Source organism: Conger conger, chromosome 14, assembly GCF_963514075.1.
Source record: "Conger conger chromosome 14, fConCon1.1, whole genome shotgun sequence".
Lineage (NCBI taxonomy): Eukaryota > Metazoa > Chordata > Actinopteri > Anguilliformes > Congridae > Conger > Conger conger.
The window spans coordinates 33,586,282-33,605,713 of NC_083773.1; the positions used below are offsets into that span (position 1 = coordinate 33,586,282).

At 43.5% G+C, this 19,432-nt stretch overlaps 1 protein-coding gene across 1 annotated transcript; it reads left to right on the forward strand.

The window, feature by feature from the left end:
- Nucleotides 1-67: 67 nt before the first annotated feature.
- LOC133110436 (testis-specific Y-encoded-like protein 2) lies at nt 68-9,567 on the forward strand. Its single transcript, XM_061220539.1, has 8 exons — nt 68-1,647; nt 2,101-2,178; nt 2,545-2,647; nt 3,620-3,780; nt 4,416-4,492; nt 4,780-4,928; nt 5,309-5,350; nt 5,886-9,567. The coding sequence occupies exons 1-8, from the start codon at nt 616-618 to the stop codon at nt 6,077-6,079; spliced, it is 1,836 nt and encodes a 611-aa protein (XP_061076523.1). The 5' UTR covers nt 68-615; the 3' UTR covers nt 6,080-9,567.
- Nucleotides 9,568-19,432: the final 9,865 nt, after the last annotated feature.

Genomic DNA, 19,432 nt, shown 5'->3' on the forward strand with positions numbered 1-19,432 from the left:
GATTCAAGAAGCTCAGTGTACGCCTTCGACTGAGTTCGACGGCTATTTCTTCTCGATGCTGCGCAGATTAACAAATAAACATAGTAGCCGGGTCGGCTATTGCATCGATTTCTTGCATAAACGTGCCACTTGTTTACTTTACAGATCCGTAAATATACTCAACATTTATAATAAAAAAAAATTAACTGGACGCCATTAGACAGCAAAAAAAGCGGAACACCGATTGGCAGAAAGGTTTCGGCGCGGCGACGGACAGCCAATGACATTATTTCTATTTCTAAGTAAACACAGCGTGGACTGAAATAGGCAACAATGGGTTAAAGCAATTGCTAAAGTTGTAAATAGAATTAAATGCCCATTTCAGAACTTTATTTAATCGTAATTTGATCTGGACCCTTTACAATTTCAGGCGAAAGTGTGCTCTTTTAAGACGTGCAGTGGAGCTACCTAAAAGTAGGCCGCTACTTACGCTTGGACTTACGGACAGGAACAGGAAGATTTGTTACGCGAGCAAGCTCCCGTGGTAACTATCCGCCTAGCTACTTTTACATGATCTAGCTGTATTATTTTTCATAAGTACATATAAACGGGCAAAATATTAGCAAAACTATAAATATGAGCGAGCCCACGGACTGCAAGCAGCAGTCCAAGCCCAGCAAGCGAAGCGCATCCCCGGAGCAGAGTTGTTCGTCACCGCCGGCCAAGGCAGCCAAAGTTCAGGATGACATTCAGGAATTAGCGCTCGACTCGAGGGGTGGTAGAAATGGAGAAGCTGCACCCGTTGAGCCAGGTGGTGAACGAGTACATGGGGAGGCTGATGTAGCAACAAAAACAGAGGATCCGGAGAGGAAGAGCATCGAAACAAGTTTCACCTCCAATTCTACGGAGAGTGCAAACGAGCGTCCTACAACCAGCAGCGGGATTGCAAAGCCAGCCGCTTGCGGGAACAGCGGCGAAAGTGAGAGGCCAGTGGAAGCAGCGGTCGCTGGTGCACCAGGACGCCGTAGCGTACTTCTTAAAGGGCCTGGGCACGCATCTTCGCATCAGCAGTCGGATTGGGCGGCTATTGCAGCCGCAGAAGCGCTGGCGAGTTTAACGGGAGGGGACGGGGACGGCGAGAGGCCGCATTCCAGTAAAGACGAAACTGATAAACAGGGACCAGGCAAACGACACACTCCGAGACCCGGCGATTGTACAGACAGTCATCAACGAGGAAACTGTCCGAAAACTCGGGCAGTTGCGGCGGACAGCTCTACTTCTGTCCCTGAACGGAGCGCTGTGCTGGGTACTGCTGCGATAGAGCGAATAGACAGGTCGCGGGACACGGATGATGATGATGATGATGATGAAGAAGAGGACGACGAGGATTCCCTCCTCGCTTCCTCTTCTAGCCCAGACTTCTCCTCAGGTTCGGAAGACTGCACCGCGGAGGATGCGGAGTGCGCTATTGTGTCCGTTAAACTGGCCCCGGAGACGCGGCAGGCGGTGGCTCAGCTGGCCCGGTTGCAGATGCAGCTTGAGACACTGGAGAGGAAAGGCGTCCGGCAGCACCAGCGCCTAGAGCTCAAACTGAACCAGCAGCGCCGCCCGCACCTGGACCAGCGCGGCTCCATCATCAAAGACATCCCCGGTTTCTGGGTTGCCGCTGTATCCTCCCTCAGTGCAACAACCCAGTGATTCCTGATTCCCAATGATTTAGTTCAGGGGTGTATGTGCTAGAGCTGTAGTTGTAGTATAAGCAACTTCTTTTTATTTTATTTTTTAACCGGCTAGCTAATTTGCTTAAACTGATGATATTTGTTTGTTAAAATTGTTTGGATGATGTTACTGTAAAATAACACTGCATGTGTCCTGTCTGAAACCTTTCACCTAGCTGGTGTACATACATGGTATGTGAGTGAAGGGGTGTGGTTGCCCGCCTGGGGTGGGGGTGATTAGTTATGCTGAGTGTGTGTGTAGTTGGGACCCGTCCGTCAGCCTACTTGGTCTCTGGCCCCTAGCAGTCCTACTCACTGGCCTCAATCATCTGACAGACTGGGCCTGGTGTCTGTCTGGAATAGGACTGGTTTTTGGGGATCATTCCTTGACCCCGTTTCCCAGCTCCTGAATCACCCCCAGCTGTCTGCTCACATTGACGAAAATGACGAGGACGCCCTCAGCTACATGACCAACCTTGAGGTAACTGCCCAAACCCCTTTTACCCTCTGCAGTCCAAAAACCCCTCCTGCCCCTTGTCATAAGGCTTTCATTCGAACACAATGCAGCCATTTGCAGAATAGCCCTCATAATGATGTGATGTCGGTAAACTGTGGAGTTATACAAGGTTTGATTCCCATGTACAACAAGACACCCTTTCCCATAGAATGTATACCTTCCCTTAAAACACAGTGACCCAAACAGGTGTCACTTTATAAATGTTAGGGGATAATACTATGATTATAGTAGTATGATTATATTGGGAACAGGGTATATTCCCCTCAATGTCTACCGATCTTGAATGTTGTGTGTGCTTTTGTACAATATTTTTATATTATTGTCTTGTAGATTGAGAACAATGGGATGGGCTATAGGATTGGGTTCCATTTCCGACGGAACCCATACTTCCAGAACAGTGTCATCGTCAAGGAGCTCCATCTTGCCTTGGGAGGTGAGTAAGGGCCCCCAACATGCAGCACTGCAGCACTTCTGGGGTCTCTAGCCCTGGTCCTGGAGAACTGTAGCACTGCTGGGGTCTCTAGCCCTGGTCCTGGAGAACTGCAGAATGTGCTGTGGTCTCTAACCCTGGTCCTGGAGAACTGTAGCACTACTGGGGTCTCTAGCCCTGGTCCTGGAGAACTGTAGCACTACTGGGGTCTCTAGCCCTGGTCCTGGAGAACTGTAGCACTACTGGGGTCTCTAGCCCTGGTCCTGGAGAACTGTAGCACTGCTGGGGTCTCTAGCCCTGGTCCTGGAGAACTGCAGAATGTGCTGTGGTCTCTAACCCTGGTCCTGGAGAACTGTAGCACTACTGGGGTCTCTAGCCCTGGTCCTGGAGAACTGTAGCACTACTGGGGTCTCTAGCCCTGGTCCTGGAGAACTGTAGCACTACTGGGGTCTCTAGCCCTGGTCCTGGAGAACTGTAGCACTACTGGGGTCTCTAGTCCTGGTCCTGGAGAACTGTAGCACTACTGGGGTCTCTAGCCCTGGTCCTGGAGAACTGTAGCATTGCTGAGATCTCTAGCCCTGGTCCTGGAGAACTGTAGCACTACTGGGGTCTCTAGCCCTGGTCCTGGAGAACTGCAGAATGTGCTGGGGTCTCTAGCCGTGGTCCTGGAGAACTGTAGCACTGCTGAGGTCTCTAGCCCTGGTCCTGGAGAACTGTAGCACTGCTGGGGTCTCGAGCCCTGGTCCTGGAGAACTGCAGAATGGGCTGGGGTCTCTAGCCCTGGTCCTGGATAACTGTAGCACTGCTTGGGTGTCTAGCTCTGGTCCTGGAGACCTGCATGGTCTGTTGCTGTTTTTACAAACCAAATCAGACCCGAGTGGCCAGGTGAGGTGACGTGTATACGTGTACTATTGTGTATTGTGCAGTTGGGTATTCTGGTATTGACTGGACTGTGGTACTGCCCCCCACTTTCAGGTTCTGCTATGTCTTTTTCCAACCCCATCCTGTGGCACCGCGGGCAGAACCTGACGGCTCGAACCCGGCTGGTCAAAGGTCCTGGTGCCTTCCCGCTATATCCAAGCTTCTTTACCTGGTTCAGTGACCACAGCAACCCTGAGAGAGACGAGATAGCCCAGGTATAACACGCCAACAATTCAACCCACACCACCACACAGAAACACATAAACACACTAACGCTGTCAGTCATCTCTGTCATCAGTATAGCAATGTTGCTAACGGGCTTGTTGGGTCTATCAGTGTAGCAGTGTTGCTAACAGGCTTGTTGGGTCTATCAGTATAGCAATGTTGCTAACAGGCTTGTTGGGTCTACCAGTGTAGCAATGTTGCGAACAGGCTCATTGGGCCTATCAGTGTAGCAATGTTGCTAACAGGCTTATTGGGTCTATCAGTATAGCAGTGTTGCTAACGGGCTCATTGGGTCTATCAGTGTAGCAATGTTGCTAACCCACTAGGCGGGTTACTGACTCATATGTTCAGCCCAAGTGATGACTTCTGCCTTCTTTTATTTGCCCTTCATGAGATTATCTCTTGTAGCTTAGCAAACTCAGTTTTATTCTGCAAGGTTATGTGATCTGGCCTGCATGGGCTGATTGTGATGATGACAAGGTCCCAAGAGCATTAGATGTTCTTTTTTTTAAACTGTAGCTGCATTATTTAAACCCAACTCTGTGTGCTCAAGTGTCTAAATCTCCTCAGGTAATGTATTGTAATGGGCTCACATTTCTCGCTCCCTCTCACTCTCTCACTTTAGATCATGAAGAATGACCTGTACAAGAATCCTCTCAGATACTATCTGACGCCGATGTGGGAGCCCAGACTGAATGGCAGGTAAGTCTCCCCCCCCCCCCCCCCCCCCCAGCACAGGCCATGGATCATGGGACTTCCAGGGCCTGAGGAAGTGATCAGAGATTGTACTCTGAGCCAAAATGGGAGGAGCTTACTTGCGGTACATGGACCATGTATGGGCTATTGATTGCGTTTTTGCTGTGGAAAAGTCCCATTATGAGCTTCATGAAAACCCTAAATCAACAAATGAAATGAAATGTCTGATGAGGTGATGCTTTTGGCTCACTGAGGAACTGGCGGCAGCTTTGACCATGTGGCCTTTGTCTCAGTGCTGCCAGGGTGACCATCAACAGCAATAGCAGCGATTGTGTGGTGATATCGGACTCGGACGATGACGATGAAGATGATGACGACGATGACGACAAAGAGGAAGAGGGTGATCCAGCTGTTAACCAAAGTGAAGAAGATCGAGATACAGGTGAGGAAACGCATCTGCCCTCAAAACCTGGAAGAACTGGGATGAGCCATTTGACCAAAAAACGCTTCTCCAAGCAGCATAAACCACATCATCTACGTGCATCTCACAACTGTAGATATCGCTGTAATAGTAAAATGATTGGAATTATTTTTACAATTATTTTATTAATGTACGATTACATGGTTCACATAAGGTATACAATAGTTATAAAATGGTACATTGGTTAATGTTATGCTTTTGAAGTTTTATTGAATCCCATTGCCATAGAATGCATGGAGTAACAATTGGGGGTGGCACAGCATTTTGCACCAAAACAAAAAAAATTTTGGTTGAAGCAAAAAATAAAATGATCACAAAATAAAATCATTTTTCTTCCTCAGGAAAAAGTTCAGAAGAGGATGATGAGGAGGTGCGGATTGAAGGTAAGTTCCCGGAACCCGATAGATGGAAATGTGAAAGGTTAAATGGAACTACGTCCGTAACCAGTTTCTTCTGTATTCTCTAGACACTCACACTAGTCATATTCTACGTCTAAATTAGAGGTGGCACAGAAGTGTTGTATTGGTTCATAGTAAAACGTGCAGCTCCTTCATTGGTTCCTGGTCCTCTGGTGTTAATGGAATCATTTACATAGAACATTCATCCAGAGCATCTTCCTCAAATGAACACTGTTGTGAAATGTATGTGGTCTGACCAGTGGTCTGGTCTGGAGTGGCAATGTAATACAGTGATTAGGGAACTGGGCTTAGAACTCTTGGGGCAAGTTTCACAGACACAGATTTAGCCCAGTCCTAGACCAAGTTCTCCATTCCCCATACTAAACTTAATCAGTGTCTGCGAAACCAGCCCTTAAGGCTGTGGGTTGTGGAACGTAAGCAATGTTGCTGGATCAGAGCTTTGGCTGTTACTGTAATTTGTCTGGTGTGGATAATGGTCTGGTCTGGATGGTAATTTCAGGCTCTGAGGAAGATGAGGATGGAGAGGCAATTGAGGAAGATGGCATCATTCAGGAGAGGGAGGAAGAGGAGGAGCTGGATGTGGAAGAGCTGGAGGACGCAGAGGGATGTGGAGGCCCGGAGACCACAGAGCAGGAGGAACAGGAGGAGGAGGATGTCGAAGTGGATGAGGAAGAGGAAGAGGAAGAAAGTTAAGACTCCTCGAAAGATCCCTCTTATGTTTTACCCCTTTCTTCTTTTACACGAACTTCCTGTTGTTTTGCACCTACTGCTGGTTCCAGGATTTTGTTGTTGTGTCCTTTCCTGTTTTTTTGGGGGGTTTTTTTGCTGATTTCCCTGTTTTACGTATTTTAGTCTTTATGTTTTCCTGCTTTCTGAATCAGGGTAACTTTGAGTGTGATCCTGTGCAAGTACCCGCAGCTCAACTGCTCCCTGGGGCTTCAGGGAAATACAGGCTGTGCTGTGAGCTCTTCAGTACGCAGGGCCACTCCCAACCTGGGGCCGCAGTTCTGCAGATTACTCTGCCAGTTAGCAATTTGGCAGTACCAGAACCAAATCTGCAGCAAGCCGCAAAAGTCAAACGTTTACAGTTGCATGGAAACTAAGTGTCTGATTCACTAAGACACAGGTGTGAAACTCCAGTCCCGGAGGGCCGCAGTGTCTGCTGGTTTTTGGGTTGTTCTCGGCACCTGTGGTTCATTCAAGTCATTGATTGGCTAATTGAATTAATTGTCAGCTGATTGAAAGGAAACCACAAAAACCTGCAGACACTGCGGCCCCCTGGGAATTGAGTTTGACATCCCTGTAGGAAGACATTTTAGCATGTGCACCTTTTAGCCTTTTGGCTCACACAACACCTATAAAACAACCAGTGATTGGTGCAAAATAAATGCCGTGGCCAATTATTGGTTGTTATTGGTTTTGCGTGTGGTAAAATATTTTGAATTTGCTAAAGCTCTTTGTCAGTCAGGCCCTAAATCCATTTCTGCTTTTTGTTGTTGTGCAATGGCGTTCATGGGATATGCAGAAAAATATTGAAATGATAACTGCACCATTCACCACTGAAAGCACAACACAAATGCTTCCAGAAAAAACTACAACCCGCTTACCCTTTAAAACCTTTTGTGAGATTGAGGTGCGTTTAGTAACAGTCAGGAGTGTGTAATGAGATTGATGTGTGCTGGTGTGTTTAGGGAAAGTGAGAGTGTTTACTGGGTTTTGGCCGAGTGAGGTGTGTTTAGTGAGAGTGAGTTGTGTCTCGTGAGAATGCCTCTTTAAAGCAGCAGGCTTCAGACCATAATTGGATTTCTCAGGGATTAACAAGTGGCATTTCCCTCCTTTAACGTGGGTCCATTCAGCTGGTGAGCTTTTCTTTTCCCTCCGTTTCCATGATTGTGGGTTTCATCTCAAGGGCGTAAATGCTGAAATGTGTTTTCACCAGTGTGTTTTCTCTTTGCTGCCTTCACGCATTTGTGATGATTTCTGTTTTTCGTGTTGAGTTTGTGTGAGTCGTTCTGTTGGAACAGACTGGTTTTCTTCAGCTCTGCTTTCACTCACTTTACTTTTTCATTTTAAACCTTCATTCTCCATTTCATTTCGTAATTGTCTATGCATTTGATCTCAGACTGTTATTATGATTGAGTGGCAATCATGGATGAATGCAATTTTCAGGGCGAGAGCTTTCAAAGTAATAAAGGTATTTAAAGTAACCCTTTAAGAGTGTAAAATGTAAAAAAGATATACACTGAGTGAACACTTTATTAGGTAGACCTGTACACCAGCTTGTTAATGTATATTTAATCAGCCAATCATGTGGCAGCAACTAAATGCATAAAAGCATGCGAACATGGTCAAGAGGTTCAGCTGTTTTCCAACCAAATTTCAGAATGGGGAAGAAATGTGATCAAAGTGACTTTGACCATGGGATGATTGTTGGTGCCCAACAGGGTGGTTTGAGTATATCGGAAACTGCTGATCTCCTGGGATTTTCACACAGGACACAGACAGGGTTTGCAGAGAATGGTGTGAAAAACAAAAAACATCCAGTAAGCAGCCATTCTGCAGGCAAAAACACCTTGCTAATGAGAGAGGTCAGAGAAGGGCCAGACTGGTCAAAGCTGACAGGAAGGTGACCGTAACGTAAATAACCACACATTACAACAGTGGTATGCAGAAGGGCCAGCTCTTAAGTGGATAGGCTACAGCAGCAGAAGACCAATAAGTCTCAAAAGTGACTCTAATAAATACCTAACAAAGTGCTCGCTGAGTGTATACGTTCACTATTTTCATAAGTAAAACCCCTGATACTTTAGGTATGTTTATGGTGTATGCAGTACATTCTCATTTACAGATAATGGATACCACTAGACGTTTTCTGTGGATACATTTTTTTAATAGTAGCGTATTGGCAAATTGAATCAAACCATTCTGCAGCTGAAAATATATTTGATCCTCTATAATCACAATCACATGTAAACACATGTTTGTTCTTTACCATATTATTTGTTGGTACATTTCAGGAAGCACTGAAATAAGATGGCATGGAGTGTGATTCATTTTATAAGCATGCTTTATGCTCAGTAATGCTTGTACACATTTTTTATTCTACATTCAGTTTATGCAGTTTGTTTAGTCACCATTTTCAAATGGTGCACTATTCGTTGTGTGTAAATGCTTTAAAAATGGTCTGAACAAGTTAGCTGATTGTAAGGTGCTTCTACACTGACTATACAATACAATATTTTTTCCATGTGTAAATATTTTGGCTGTTTTACATTTCAATAATATGTATTTCAACCAGTTTTATTTAGTATTTTGATGGTTTTAGGCTAAGCTTCAAAGCCATAGTAACTTATTATCATTGTAGTTGCCTGCTACTTGCATCTTGGCAAAAATATCATCCGCAAAGATTTTTTTATTTGTACGTCATTGTGCTGCATTTTCTTTATGTGAACCTTCAGTAATTGTGTAGAAATAGCTTGGTGAGCAGAGTATAGCCACATGATCCCAGTGTATCTTAGCCAGTTAGGGTTTCTGATGAGATGCTTTAGGAAAGACTTGTATTCTTGGTTTACCCAGCTGCCCACCCCTTGTCAAAAGGGAATGTGTAAATAACACACTTCCAATGAGAAACTTGCCCCTTCAAGGAATTTCTGAACCACTGGACTCAGATGAATCGAGACAAAGATCATAGACACTGGGCAAGATGCAGCAGTTACACCTCTTCTTTTCTAGACTGAGAATGATTACAGTCCTGGCAGTGACCTCGCTGCCTACTTTGCTTTGCAGAAAATCTCTCTTTGTCTTTTCTTGTTTGAACGCGGTGATTGCAGTGGTGGGCCTACAAAAACGCCACACAGTCGATTTTTATCCTGTATCTGGAGATGTTGTCACTAGCCTACTGACTCATTTTAATATTACAAGACCCTTTTTATAAAGCAAATTCCTTGTAAATATTTAATCTTTCCCTTTGAAAATGGGTTAAGATGTGTTTGATATTGTGTTTGATATTGTTATTAATATGAATAACAATTTGGAATCGGCGAGATAAATGCTGTATTTTGTGTGTGCTCAATTTGAAATTGTATCTTTTGATAACTTACGGGTAGTTTTGGAAAATGAAAGAACTATTTAAAAGGTTAATTTTGCATCTTTGTTTCCAAATAAAGATAAGGATGTCCCAATTTTTCACGGAGTTACTGGTCTTTTCAGTGGGAAAGCATGTGTGTGTTCCAGTCTCTTCATTACATTACATTGCAGATGCTTTTATCGAAAGCGAGCAGGAGACAATCCTCCCCTGGAGCAATGCCGGGTTAAGGGCTTTGCTCAAGCTGTATGTATCTTATTGTGGCTACACCGGGGATCGAACCACCAACCTTGCGGGTCCCAGTCATGTGCCTTAACCACTACGCTACAGGCTACCCCTGCATCAGGCAGAATGCTGTGCCTTGCCTAGACATTAGCACTGTCCAGACAGAATGCTGTGCCTTTATTCAGTGCCTTACAAAGAAACAGTCCCTGAAGCACAGCAGATCTCCACAGACACGACATCTTTGGGGACATATCTGTCCTTCATCTTCTGTGAATTTCCAAGGAGAGGCAGCTCTGCTTCAGAATGCAAAGATGCTGGGCTGATTTAGATATTTCACAGGATACCAAGGTGACTTAATCTGGTCCTTTCCATGCTCTTTTTCTGTCAGTAATAATGCATAATTGAGAATCATTTAGAAGTAATATTCATGTAATATTAATGTGTGAGACCACAAGGGGTCAGTAGATCTCAAGATGCAAATAATTCAGTGCAGGCACTTTTATGGCTGAAGCTCACTAACTCCAACTCGCCATCATCAAAGTGTTTTTTCCTTTATTAAGTTTACTTTTCAACATTACTGAATAACAAATAGCTGCTTATTAAGGGCAGCCACATCAATTTAAAATTTCAAAACAAATTCATAACATACAGTATTCTGTTGCATAGTAATTAACATTAAAAGCAATAAACACCAGAAAAATCCTGTAATTAAAAAAATAATAATAATGAAAGTTAAAAACCCAAAATCTGTCACGGATTTTTATCTTAGACTCCTGAAGCAGCTCTTTGAGGTGGGAGGTTGGCTTATTGGCTGAGTGGCATTCAATGGGGATCACCGGCTTGCCTCAGTCTTTGATTGGTGGGGCCCTGTTATCTGCACCACAGTGCCTCTAACTTGTGGGAAACCCCAAAATCTAAGGCTGCCCTGAAGCTTATGAAACGCAGGTGTGCGGTTGGCATTTAGATAGCGCCTTTATCCAAAGCGCTGTACAATTGATGCTTCTCATTCACCCATTCATACACACACACTCAGACACCAACGGTAATTGGTTGCCATGCAAGGCACCAACCAACTCGTCAGGAGCATTTGGAGGTTGGGTGTCTTGGGAACTGGCAACCCCCCCCCCCCGGACTGCCAGACGCCTGAGCCAATGTCGCCCCACTGTGTACAGTGGTGTTTGTAAAATTCAGGTGTGCGTACAGTCATGTTTGTAAAATACATTGTGCTATACATGGTGTGTATGGTGCTGTTTGTGAAACAGATGTGTGTACAGTCTGTATGGTATTTTTAAATACGTACTTGTGTATATGGCATGTCATTTCGCTGGGATTTAAAAAAATGTTTTGGCTCATTTATTTTCCATTTACTCTTGATATGCTATGCTAGTCATACTTCTGTTTGGTCCTGTGAATTTTGATGGTGTTAGGACAGAAGGACAGAATTTACATTACACATTGCATTACATTTAGCATAGTTTGCATACATTCGTGCTTTAGTGATGTTGCATATACAGTACGCTTTCTGGTCTGGGAATGTTATCTAGGTCTGGCACTGTTAGTAACTCTGGATAAGGGTGTCTGTTAAATGAATTAAATGTACTTTGATGTTCATAACCTTATAGTGCTATCAGCATCTGCAGATTGACACTGATGTGCCATAACTCTGCCCATATTCTGGGGAACGTCTATTCTGGAACACCACCGCATGTGTGTTTATCAGAAACACACATACACATACACACACAATCACAAATGTCAGATACATGCGCACCCGTGTTAGTACACACTCAGAAACACACAGACGCACGCGTGCACACTATCCGCCGAACGCAGCCCAGAGCAAGGCATATTTTTGACAGGTCCAGACAGAGGAGTGGGTGATGTTGAAACTGCATGTTTCCAGCCTTGATTCCACTTGTAATGCGGAGCTGTTAATCTTCTGCTAGCAAAGACCTGTCCTGTTAAATACAGCCCCAGCATGGCATGCAGGCAAGGGTAGCCTCCTATTTATACTCCAGATGGAAACATGCTGTACGTTCGCCAGAACCGGGCTGAGCATAATGCACCTGGAGCCATACGCTAACTGTCTCTTTAACGTGTCTCTGATCTCCACGCACGCCTGTATCTAGAATAACACATGGAACAGGATCACTGTTTCATGTCACTTTCTGCCTTAAAAATGCTCAGGTTCAGAGACGTTTTGCACCTGGCATCCAACTTTGGTCCGACCGCTGAGCTACTGACAGACATGTGAGGACGGAGTATGGGTTCATGCTATTTAACTGCTGTTGGCTGACTGCCATCCAGGTATATGTGACATCACGTCCAGTTTCCAGGGCCCCTCATTTCTGTTCTCTCCCTACCTCCCTACCTCTCCCTCCCTCCCTCACCCCTGACATCCAACGCGTGGCTCGTAATTCCTTTGAGCTTGTTTTCCACAGCCAAAAACAGTCCATCATGTTTTGAGAATGATCTATTTTGTGTGAGGACACATTATGATTACACTACAACCATTCTGCCAATACCAAATGTGCAGAATATTAACCATCCATTCATTTGGTTCATTAGTCTGCAATGGCAAAGGTCCTTGCATGTTTTATTACGTTTAGAATGTTGTTAAAAAACAACATTATCTTCGCATATATATTAGTTTCTAGATTTCTCAACCACAAAATATAGTATTTTAATAGAAAAGGATTACTGTTGGAGGTAAGGTATGTGGATTATAGTATTTACACAAGGTACCATGCTTGCTAATCTCGCTCTCTCCAGGTCTCATACTGGCCTTGGTATTGTAGTTCTGGGCTGAAATGGAGGCACATTGAAATTCTGCTGTTCAGTGTGAAAGCACTCCTAAAGGAACACTGTCATGCTTGTTTCACTTTTGATTAAATGTGTCACCACCAGTGTGGTCATTTCCTAAATATGGGGCTAAACTTCTAAGGGCAGACACGTCCAATGACGTCACTGGACGTGTTAGGCTTGAATCTCCAGTCTGTGTTTCCCAGGAGGTAATGGGTGCTCAAACTCCACCTTTGAACGCAGACACTGGCAGTCACATGACCCTCCCACGGAAATACGCTACTATAGCATAAAAATATCACGTAGCCTAATTTGGCTAGCCTGAGTGATATGGCAGACAGAAATACAACCTTACTGTTTTGAACCAGAATTTACAGAGGAAGAATTGCATGAGCGAGACAGCCAGAGCTAACAGAGAGCTGAGAAGTGGGAACATAATTTGGTGTCACTGTGGGAACTGTGAACCCATGCATTCCGAGACGTAGTCTTTGCTGCCAATTTTTCATCACTGCCAATAATGATCTCGAACCCTTGATACATCCTGCAGTATTTACCAACTTCTGCAGCAATAGGAGGATTAATTGGAATAAGTATCCACAACAAAGAGGTCTAGGAGGGCAACTAAGTGACGAATAAGTAAATATCTAGCTAACAAGCTGTATCAAAATGTTGGTTGTGGACACTTCTTCCAATTAATCCTCCTAGTGCTGCAGAAGAAGTCTCGACTGAAATAAGCATGACAGTGCTCCTTTAAATGAGCCTGTTACAGCAAACACAGACTCCACTTTTCATAGTTCTTCCTCATGTACTATCTTGCTGAGGAAAAGGACAGGTCTTGCAACAGCACAAATTAGTGAGCAAACTTGTTCAGTTTCTCCAGGTTGCAGAGAGCTTGATTGCTGGAATATTACCCTTTTGCCCCATCTGTATCTGATCAGAGTGGCATCACTCTGGTTCTGAGGATATGGGGAACCTCAGCATCTCTGTAGAGGTTTAGAGAGCCAGGTGAGCTGTAGTTGATGTTGCCGATTCTATAGCATCACTCGTTCCTCTGCTCTGGATGTTTTGCAGTGAAAGTTCAGTCTCCCCGCTGTTGGAAGACAGGTGAACATCTGATCGGTTGATCTGTGGTGATGACTAGGCCAGTCCTTTGAGCTCAAACTGCCCCACCCCCAAGCTACAAGTCTTTCAACATCTTGGCCTACTTCTAGTCAATTAAGGTACCAGGTGGTTCAGCACTGCAGCAGTCAAAAACAGCATGGGACATTCTAACACCCATTTCTATGCTACAGAACTTTTCTCCAACATACAATTTGCGCCAAACCCCACTGGCAGGAGCGATGCTCAGTTAATCTCTTTTCTCTCATAAACAGGAGCATCCTGAGGTTTGACCACCTTTTTTTGGTAATTCTCTCTGTTACAACAGCGATACCATGTTTGACAGAAACATGCTTCAACATGATTGGATTTTCTAAATGACTTCTAGGTTATTTGATGCTGAACTACAAATGATGCTACTGTATGTGTGGTTTCTGTCGCTCCCTGTATTGAATATGAGATTTTCCAACATTTGTCTTTTTGCTGTGCTATTTCCTACCAACACAAAGAATTCTGCCCGATCTCCAGCCCAGCACTGGCACATAGAAACTGGTCGCACTAACCAAGAAACCTCTCTAACCTCTCTAAGACCTGACCCTTCTGTTCTGTTCATGTGTTGAAAGTTAAAAGTCAGAGCATTTTGTGGCAATGTTTTAGCCATTCTGAACAAACCACTGCTAGAACTCACAGCAGGCCACTGTGAGGTCTGATAGACTGTTTGCCAGGTTTTTTACATTTGGGTTGTTTTCCCAAATTCTGGATGGTTGAGTGACAGGAGGCTAAAGACTGATTTGAGGTTGTCCAAAAAAATGCTGTGTTGTTGCAAGCTAGTCTTAACTCATCATGAGTTATATTATTTACATCTTGGCAACAAAAAGACTAGTTCTTGTACCATGGAACAGAGGTAATCATGTTGAATGTCAAAAAACTTCCTCTTTACTTAATTCCTTTGCCAAGTGTGTCTTTAGAAGTACAGACATATCATTGATAGACTGCTCAGACACAGGCTGTGCTTTTGGGTGGGGTGGGCCAAAATAAACCAAATAGGAATCCAATGTCCCACCACAGTGCATGGGACACTGTGCTGTGGGCAGTTCCCTCCTTTGGATGCAGTAAGACCTTAAACTGAGGTCCTGGCTCACTGTCATTAACCCTTGTGTTGTCTTAAGGGTCAAAAATGTCCCGCCACTATGTTTAACAGCAGAGAAAACCCCCTAAATTATCTTTTATCAACCTGAAATTTGATGACAAAGTTTGTGATGAGTGAAAGGTTGTTTCTTCATGCAAAATAGATTTGGGGTTTAAAATTCAATTAAGCTGCTTTATTTTAGGGGTTTAGTGAAGGCGGGTCATTTTTCACCCTTAGGACAAATGGAGTATGCACAATGTTAAAGACTACACAAGGGTGAAAGATGTGATGGCACTTTCCCAAAGGGCAGGGTTGTTAATCCTTTTCTCCTGGTCAGATTCACACTAAAAAAACACACCCGGTCCTCCCAAACACACCCGATCCTCCCAAAAGCACATTGCCAGCTGCCCGTGTCTCTGTACTATGCAGCCTATCTCCACAGCTGCCCACATGAACCAACGCCAGAGACGCGACACTGCACACAGACATGTGATCGCAGACAAATTATATGACAGAGCGCCAAGTGTACTCTGTAGAATTGACATTGTGAAATGTACAGTGCATACCCTTCAAAGGACTAAATCAGACAGCGTTTAGTCTTCCTGTCTAAGAGTCTAAGTGTCTAAGTGTTGCGACTTGAATGTGTCTTTGAACATCAGCTTAGATAGGAACATTAATATTTTATGAAGATTTGTTGGGAGACTAATGAAATTCGCATGGGTAGGTTTCACATTTCGAAAGAGCCACATAAAGCAAATCTATTTTTATATGCAGCAATATTCATAAAGGATTAATGTCCTCTTCAACTTACTTTCTGTCCCTCAGATACGTGTCTTTGTGTTATGAACAAGTGAGCAGTCGGTGGCTTAAAGAAGGATCTGTTCAAAACAGAAATTTTCCTTTTGAGTCCTCATCTTTATCCCTTTTGGGCCTTATGTGGCACCTCATAACATTGCGTTATTGAGCTACTGTCAATTTTAGATTTTAAAAAAATGTTTAAATAGTCACAGTTAATTGTGTATGTGCATAATGTGATTACAGGAAATTATGTAAAGTGCATTTATATATCGTTATTACATGAAACAATATGGCCAGAGTGAAGCATGGAGACAGATCTGTCTGGACTGTACACTCAGTGAGCACTTTATTAGGTATTTGTTAGACTTTTTTTTTTTTTTTATTAGTCTTCTGCTGCTTTAGCCTATCTACACTTAGAGTTGGCACGTTGTGTGTTCAAAGATGCTGTTCTGCATACCACTGTTGTATTGTGTGGTTATTTGCATTACCTTCCTGGCAGCTTTGACCAGTCTGTCCATTCTCCTCTGACCTCTCTCATTAACAACCCATTTCTTCCTGCAGAACTGCTGCTCTCTGGTTATTTTTTCCTCTTCGCACCATTCTCTGCAAACTTTAGAGACTGTTGTGTGTTAAAATCCCAGGAGATCAGCAGTTTCTGACATACTCAATCTACCCTGCCTGGCACCAACAATCACTCCACGGTCGAAGTGACTCAGATCACATTTTGACATTTGGTCTGAAAAACAGCTGAACCTCTTGACCACGTCTACATGCTTTTATGCATTTAGTTGCTGCCACATGATTGGCTGATTAAATATTAACAAGTTGGTGTACAGGTCTACCTAATAAAGTGATCACTGAGTGTATAAGCAGCATCAATTCAGAGTTGCTAGGCTTATATCAAAATCCCAATCCAGCATGATATAATATGTCCACCTTTGAAGTCACAACCATGGTGTTACACAAAGAAAACACAAGCCTATGGCTAAATACAAAATACTAAAACATCTCAAGGCAAACTACACAGTAAAAATGTTCAATGTTAAATAATTTATTGGACTATGCACTCTGTTACAGTTACATTGACAATGGTCTTTTTACTGTGTAGATAGGGCATTGTGACAAGTTCTTTAAAATCATGTAAATTAAAAGTAGTACTCTGAAATAGAAACACAAAAACCTTCCAATTGGTTTGTCGATCAGTGTTATCAGAATTATCAGAATCATCAGTGATAATTCAGCCAGAATTTGCCAGAAAAGGCCAAATCTGACTATTCACCTCCACCAGCCTTACTGTTATCCTGTTATTCTTCAAGTTACTTTGAATTATAACATTATTATTTTTTATTTGTTTGCCCTATTGGCTCTGGTCACTTTGGACTGAAGTGTAATGTATTGAAAACGAAGTCTAAAGAGTCTGTGACGTAACAATAAATTCTAAAGAGAGACATCATGGGTTTGACCCATCTGATAAATGCTCCTCCAGACTAGACTCAGTCAACATGCACAGATAGTGTTTGTAAAACATTAAATGGGAAGAGCAATCTTCAACAAGACCTTCGCCTTGAGAGGAGCATGCCAAAAGTTATTGCTGTCGGTGAGATGTGACACAAAACCAGCTGCTCTGTTCGTGATTGTCCTGGTTATTTGCAGCATTTATCTTGTTCTGGGATAAGTTGAGGGTATGGAGGTGGGGATGTGCTAATGCTAATGTGCTTATGCACACTTTTTTATCTGAACTTCTGGTGTCATTAGCAGCCCTTCCTCAATTCCGCCCTCATGATTCAATCAGATTCATAACTTGGCAGACAATGGGATTTCAATGAGTTAATCACAGGTGTCACTTGTTAGTTATAGTTAGTCACACTCGTCAATAGAAATTACTGCAGATTGTATAAGGAGAGAGGGAATAATCAGTGATTTGAAAAATGCTTTTCTAAGATTTCTAGTTGCGGGGGGTGACATTGAAAGAAGTGTTGCTTCTGTGTGTTCCGTGTACTACATTACACTTTGACAGGTGTATATGTTTCTTGTAACTGTACGCTGACAGTTTACACTTTCCATGTGCCATTCTGATAGATTAGTTTTGGATTACTGAGGTCAATTTTTTCCCAGCACTGCTGTAAATTAGTCAAACATTTTCCTAGAAACCCAAAACACTGTTAAACCATTTATTTGAAGGAGAGATAAGAGATTGAGGTGATAACATATTTGCCAAGAAGGGGGTAAAACATATTTTAAGTCAAAGTTCCTCAAGTCAGTACACACTGAATACATTTAGGATGTATTCAATCTCAGTCCTCACAATCCCCACTTTTACAAGTTCTTATAAAACCCGTTCAACTCCAAACTCAAAGGGTAGTGTTGGTAATTTCCTTCCACATCTGAGGAGCAGCACTGCTGAAATATGTAGGTTATTACTCAAAACGGCCACGGGGACAGTTTTTCAAACATTAAACAGCAGCTTGAATTTACTACCTGTGAAGAAACTCTCTCGAAGGCACACGCCGAGTCACCTGTGTGCAGGACGGAGGTACACTAGGCTACGCTGCCGCCCTGGAATGAACACCGCTACTCACCATGGAAAAAACACGTTTCCTCAATCGGCCCAACATCACGCAATGTAGGATCCATATTTGATGAGCTGCGGCATTACTAAACTCATCTATTCCAGAGTTTTTCCAGTTCCAGTGATGGCAGATTTATCTCCCAAGACAGATGCACCGTTCCTTCCTTCATGCTCTTTTCACTATCATTACAGTACTTTTTGCTCCTCTTTTTCGAAGGAATTCCACTTAAACAGCCGCCTGCTTTTCCAGCTGCACATTATAGTTTTATGGTTTAGAAAGTGGTTATGTTTTCTCTGGTTGGGGGGGGGGGGGGGGGGTGTTAGGTTAGAAACACAAAGTGGATGACCCAGAATTTGAGGGGGCTGCTCTGTTTATTTTATGATAAATGTTCATTTTAACATAAACACACGCTTGGAATGTGTATCAGTATGTAAAAGTCCTACCAGTGGGTCTGCTACTCTGGTTTGCGGGGTACCAGTGTAGCAATTTCAGTAGCTCTGAATAGTTACTGATATGTGACATACTCATTAATTTTACAACAAAAACATTTTACTGACATTTAACCTACTTTTTTTATGCATCATGATTGTGGTCAGATATTGTGAGTGCCGAGGATCTTATGGTAGAGTAGTGTGGAAGTGCCGGCTACATAAGTGCCCTGATTCATAGCGTTAGAGAGAAATGACAGTGTTGTGCGTGCAGTGTGTTGTTCCTGTGATGCACATCCGTCAGCACTGGAACGTGTGGGCAGGGGAGGACATAGCAGGAGTGGCGTTCACGCACGGGGAAGGCCGACACGCACGCAAAGGGCGAGCTCCCACACTGACTGCCCTCCCTGCTTCCTGCTCCCTGTCGGATATGGGAAACCGTTCATTTCCGCTGGAAGGAAAGCCATCCCGGCCCTGGCCTGCGGAAATGGTGATGCAACCAGACTTGCGCAAATGTTGGTGGGAGTGAACATGTGACTTGGTTTAATTAACCCGCAGGTTAATCATACACTCCATACTTTATTATCCTTCTTCTGTTGTGTGTTATTTTAACAATTTCAAATGTGGTACCGTACTGTATAAAAATGTGCTTTACGACTTTTATATTTTCTTCATGTGTGTTCCAATAAGTCTAAAAAATAAATCTAATAAATAAAGTGCTCACTGAATTCATATAGGATAACAGCCTGTCTCCACGCTTCACAAGGCCCGTCTTAACAGAACTTTTTGCGTAGCTGGCAATATGGAGAAACCATCACTTTGAATGGATGCCGATGGGGAGTTAATTTTAAACCATTCTGGACCATTGGACCATTCTGTGTGTAGCAGGCAGGAACATACAGAATAAGGCCT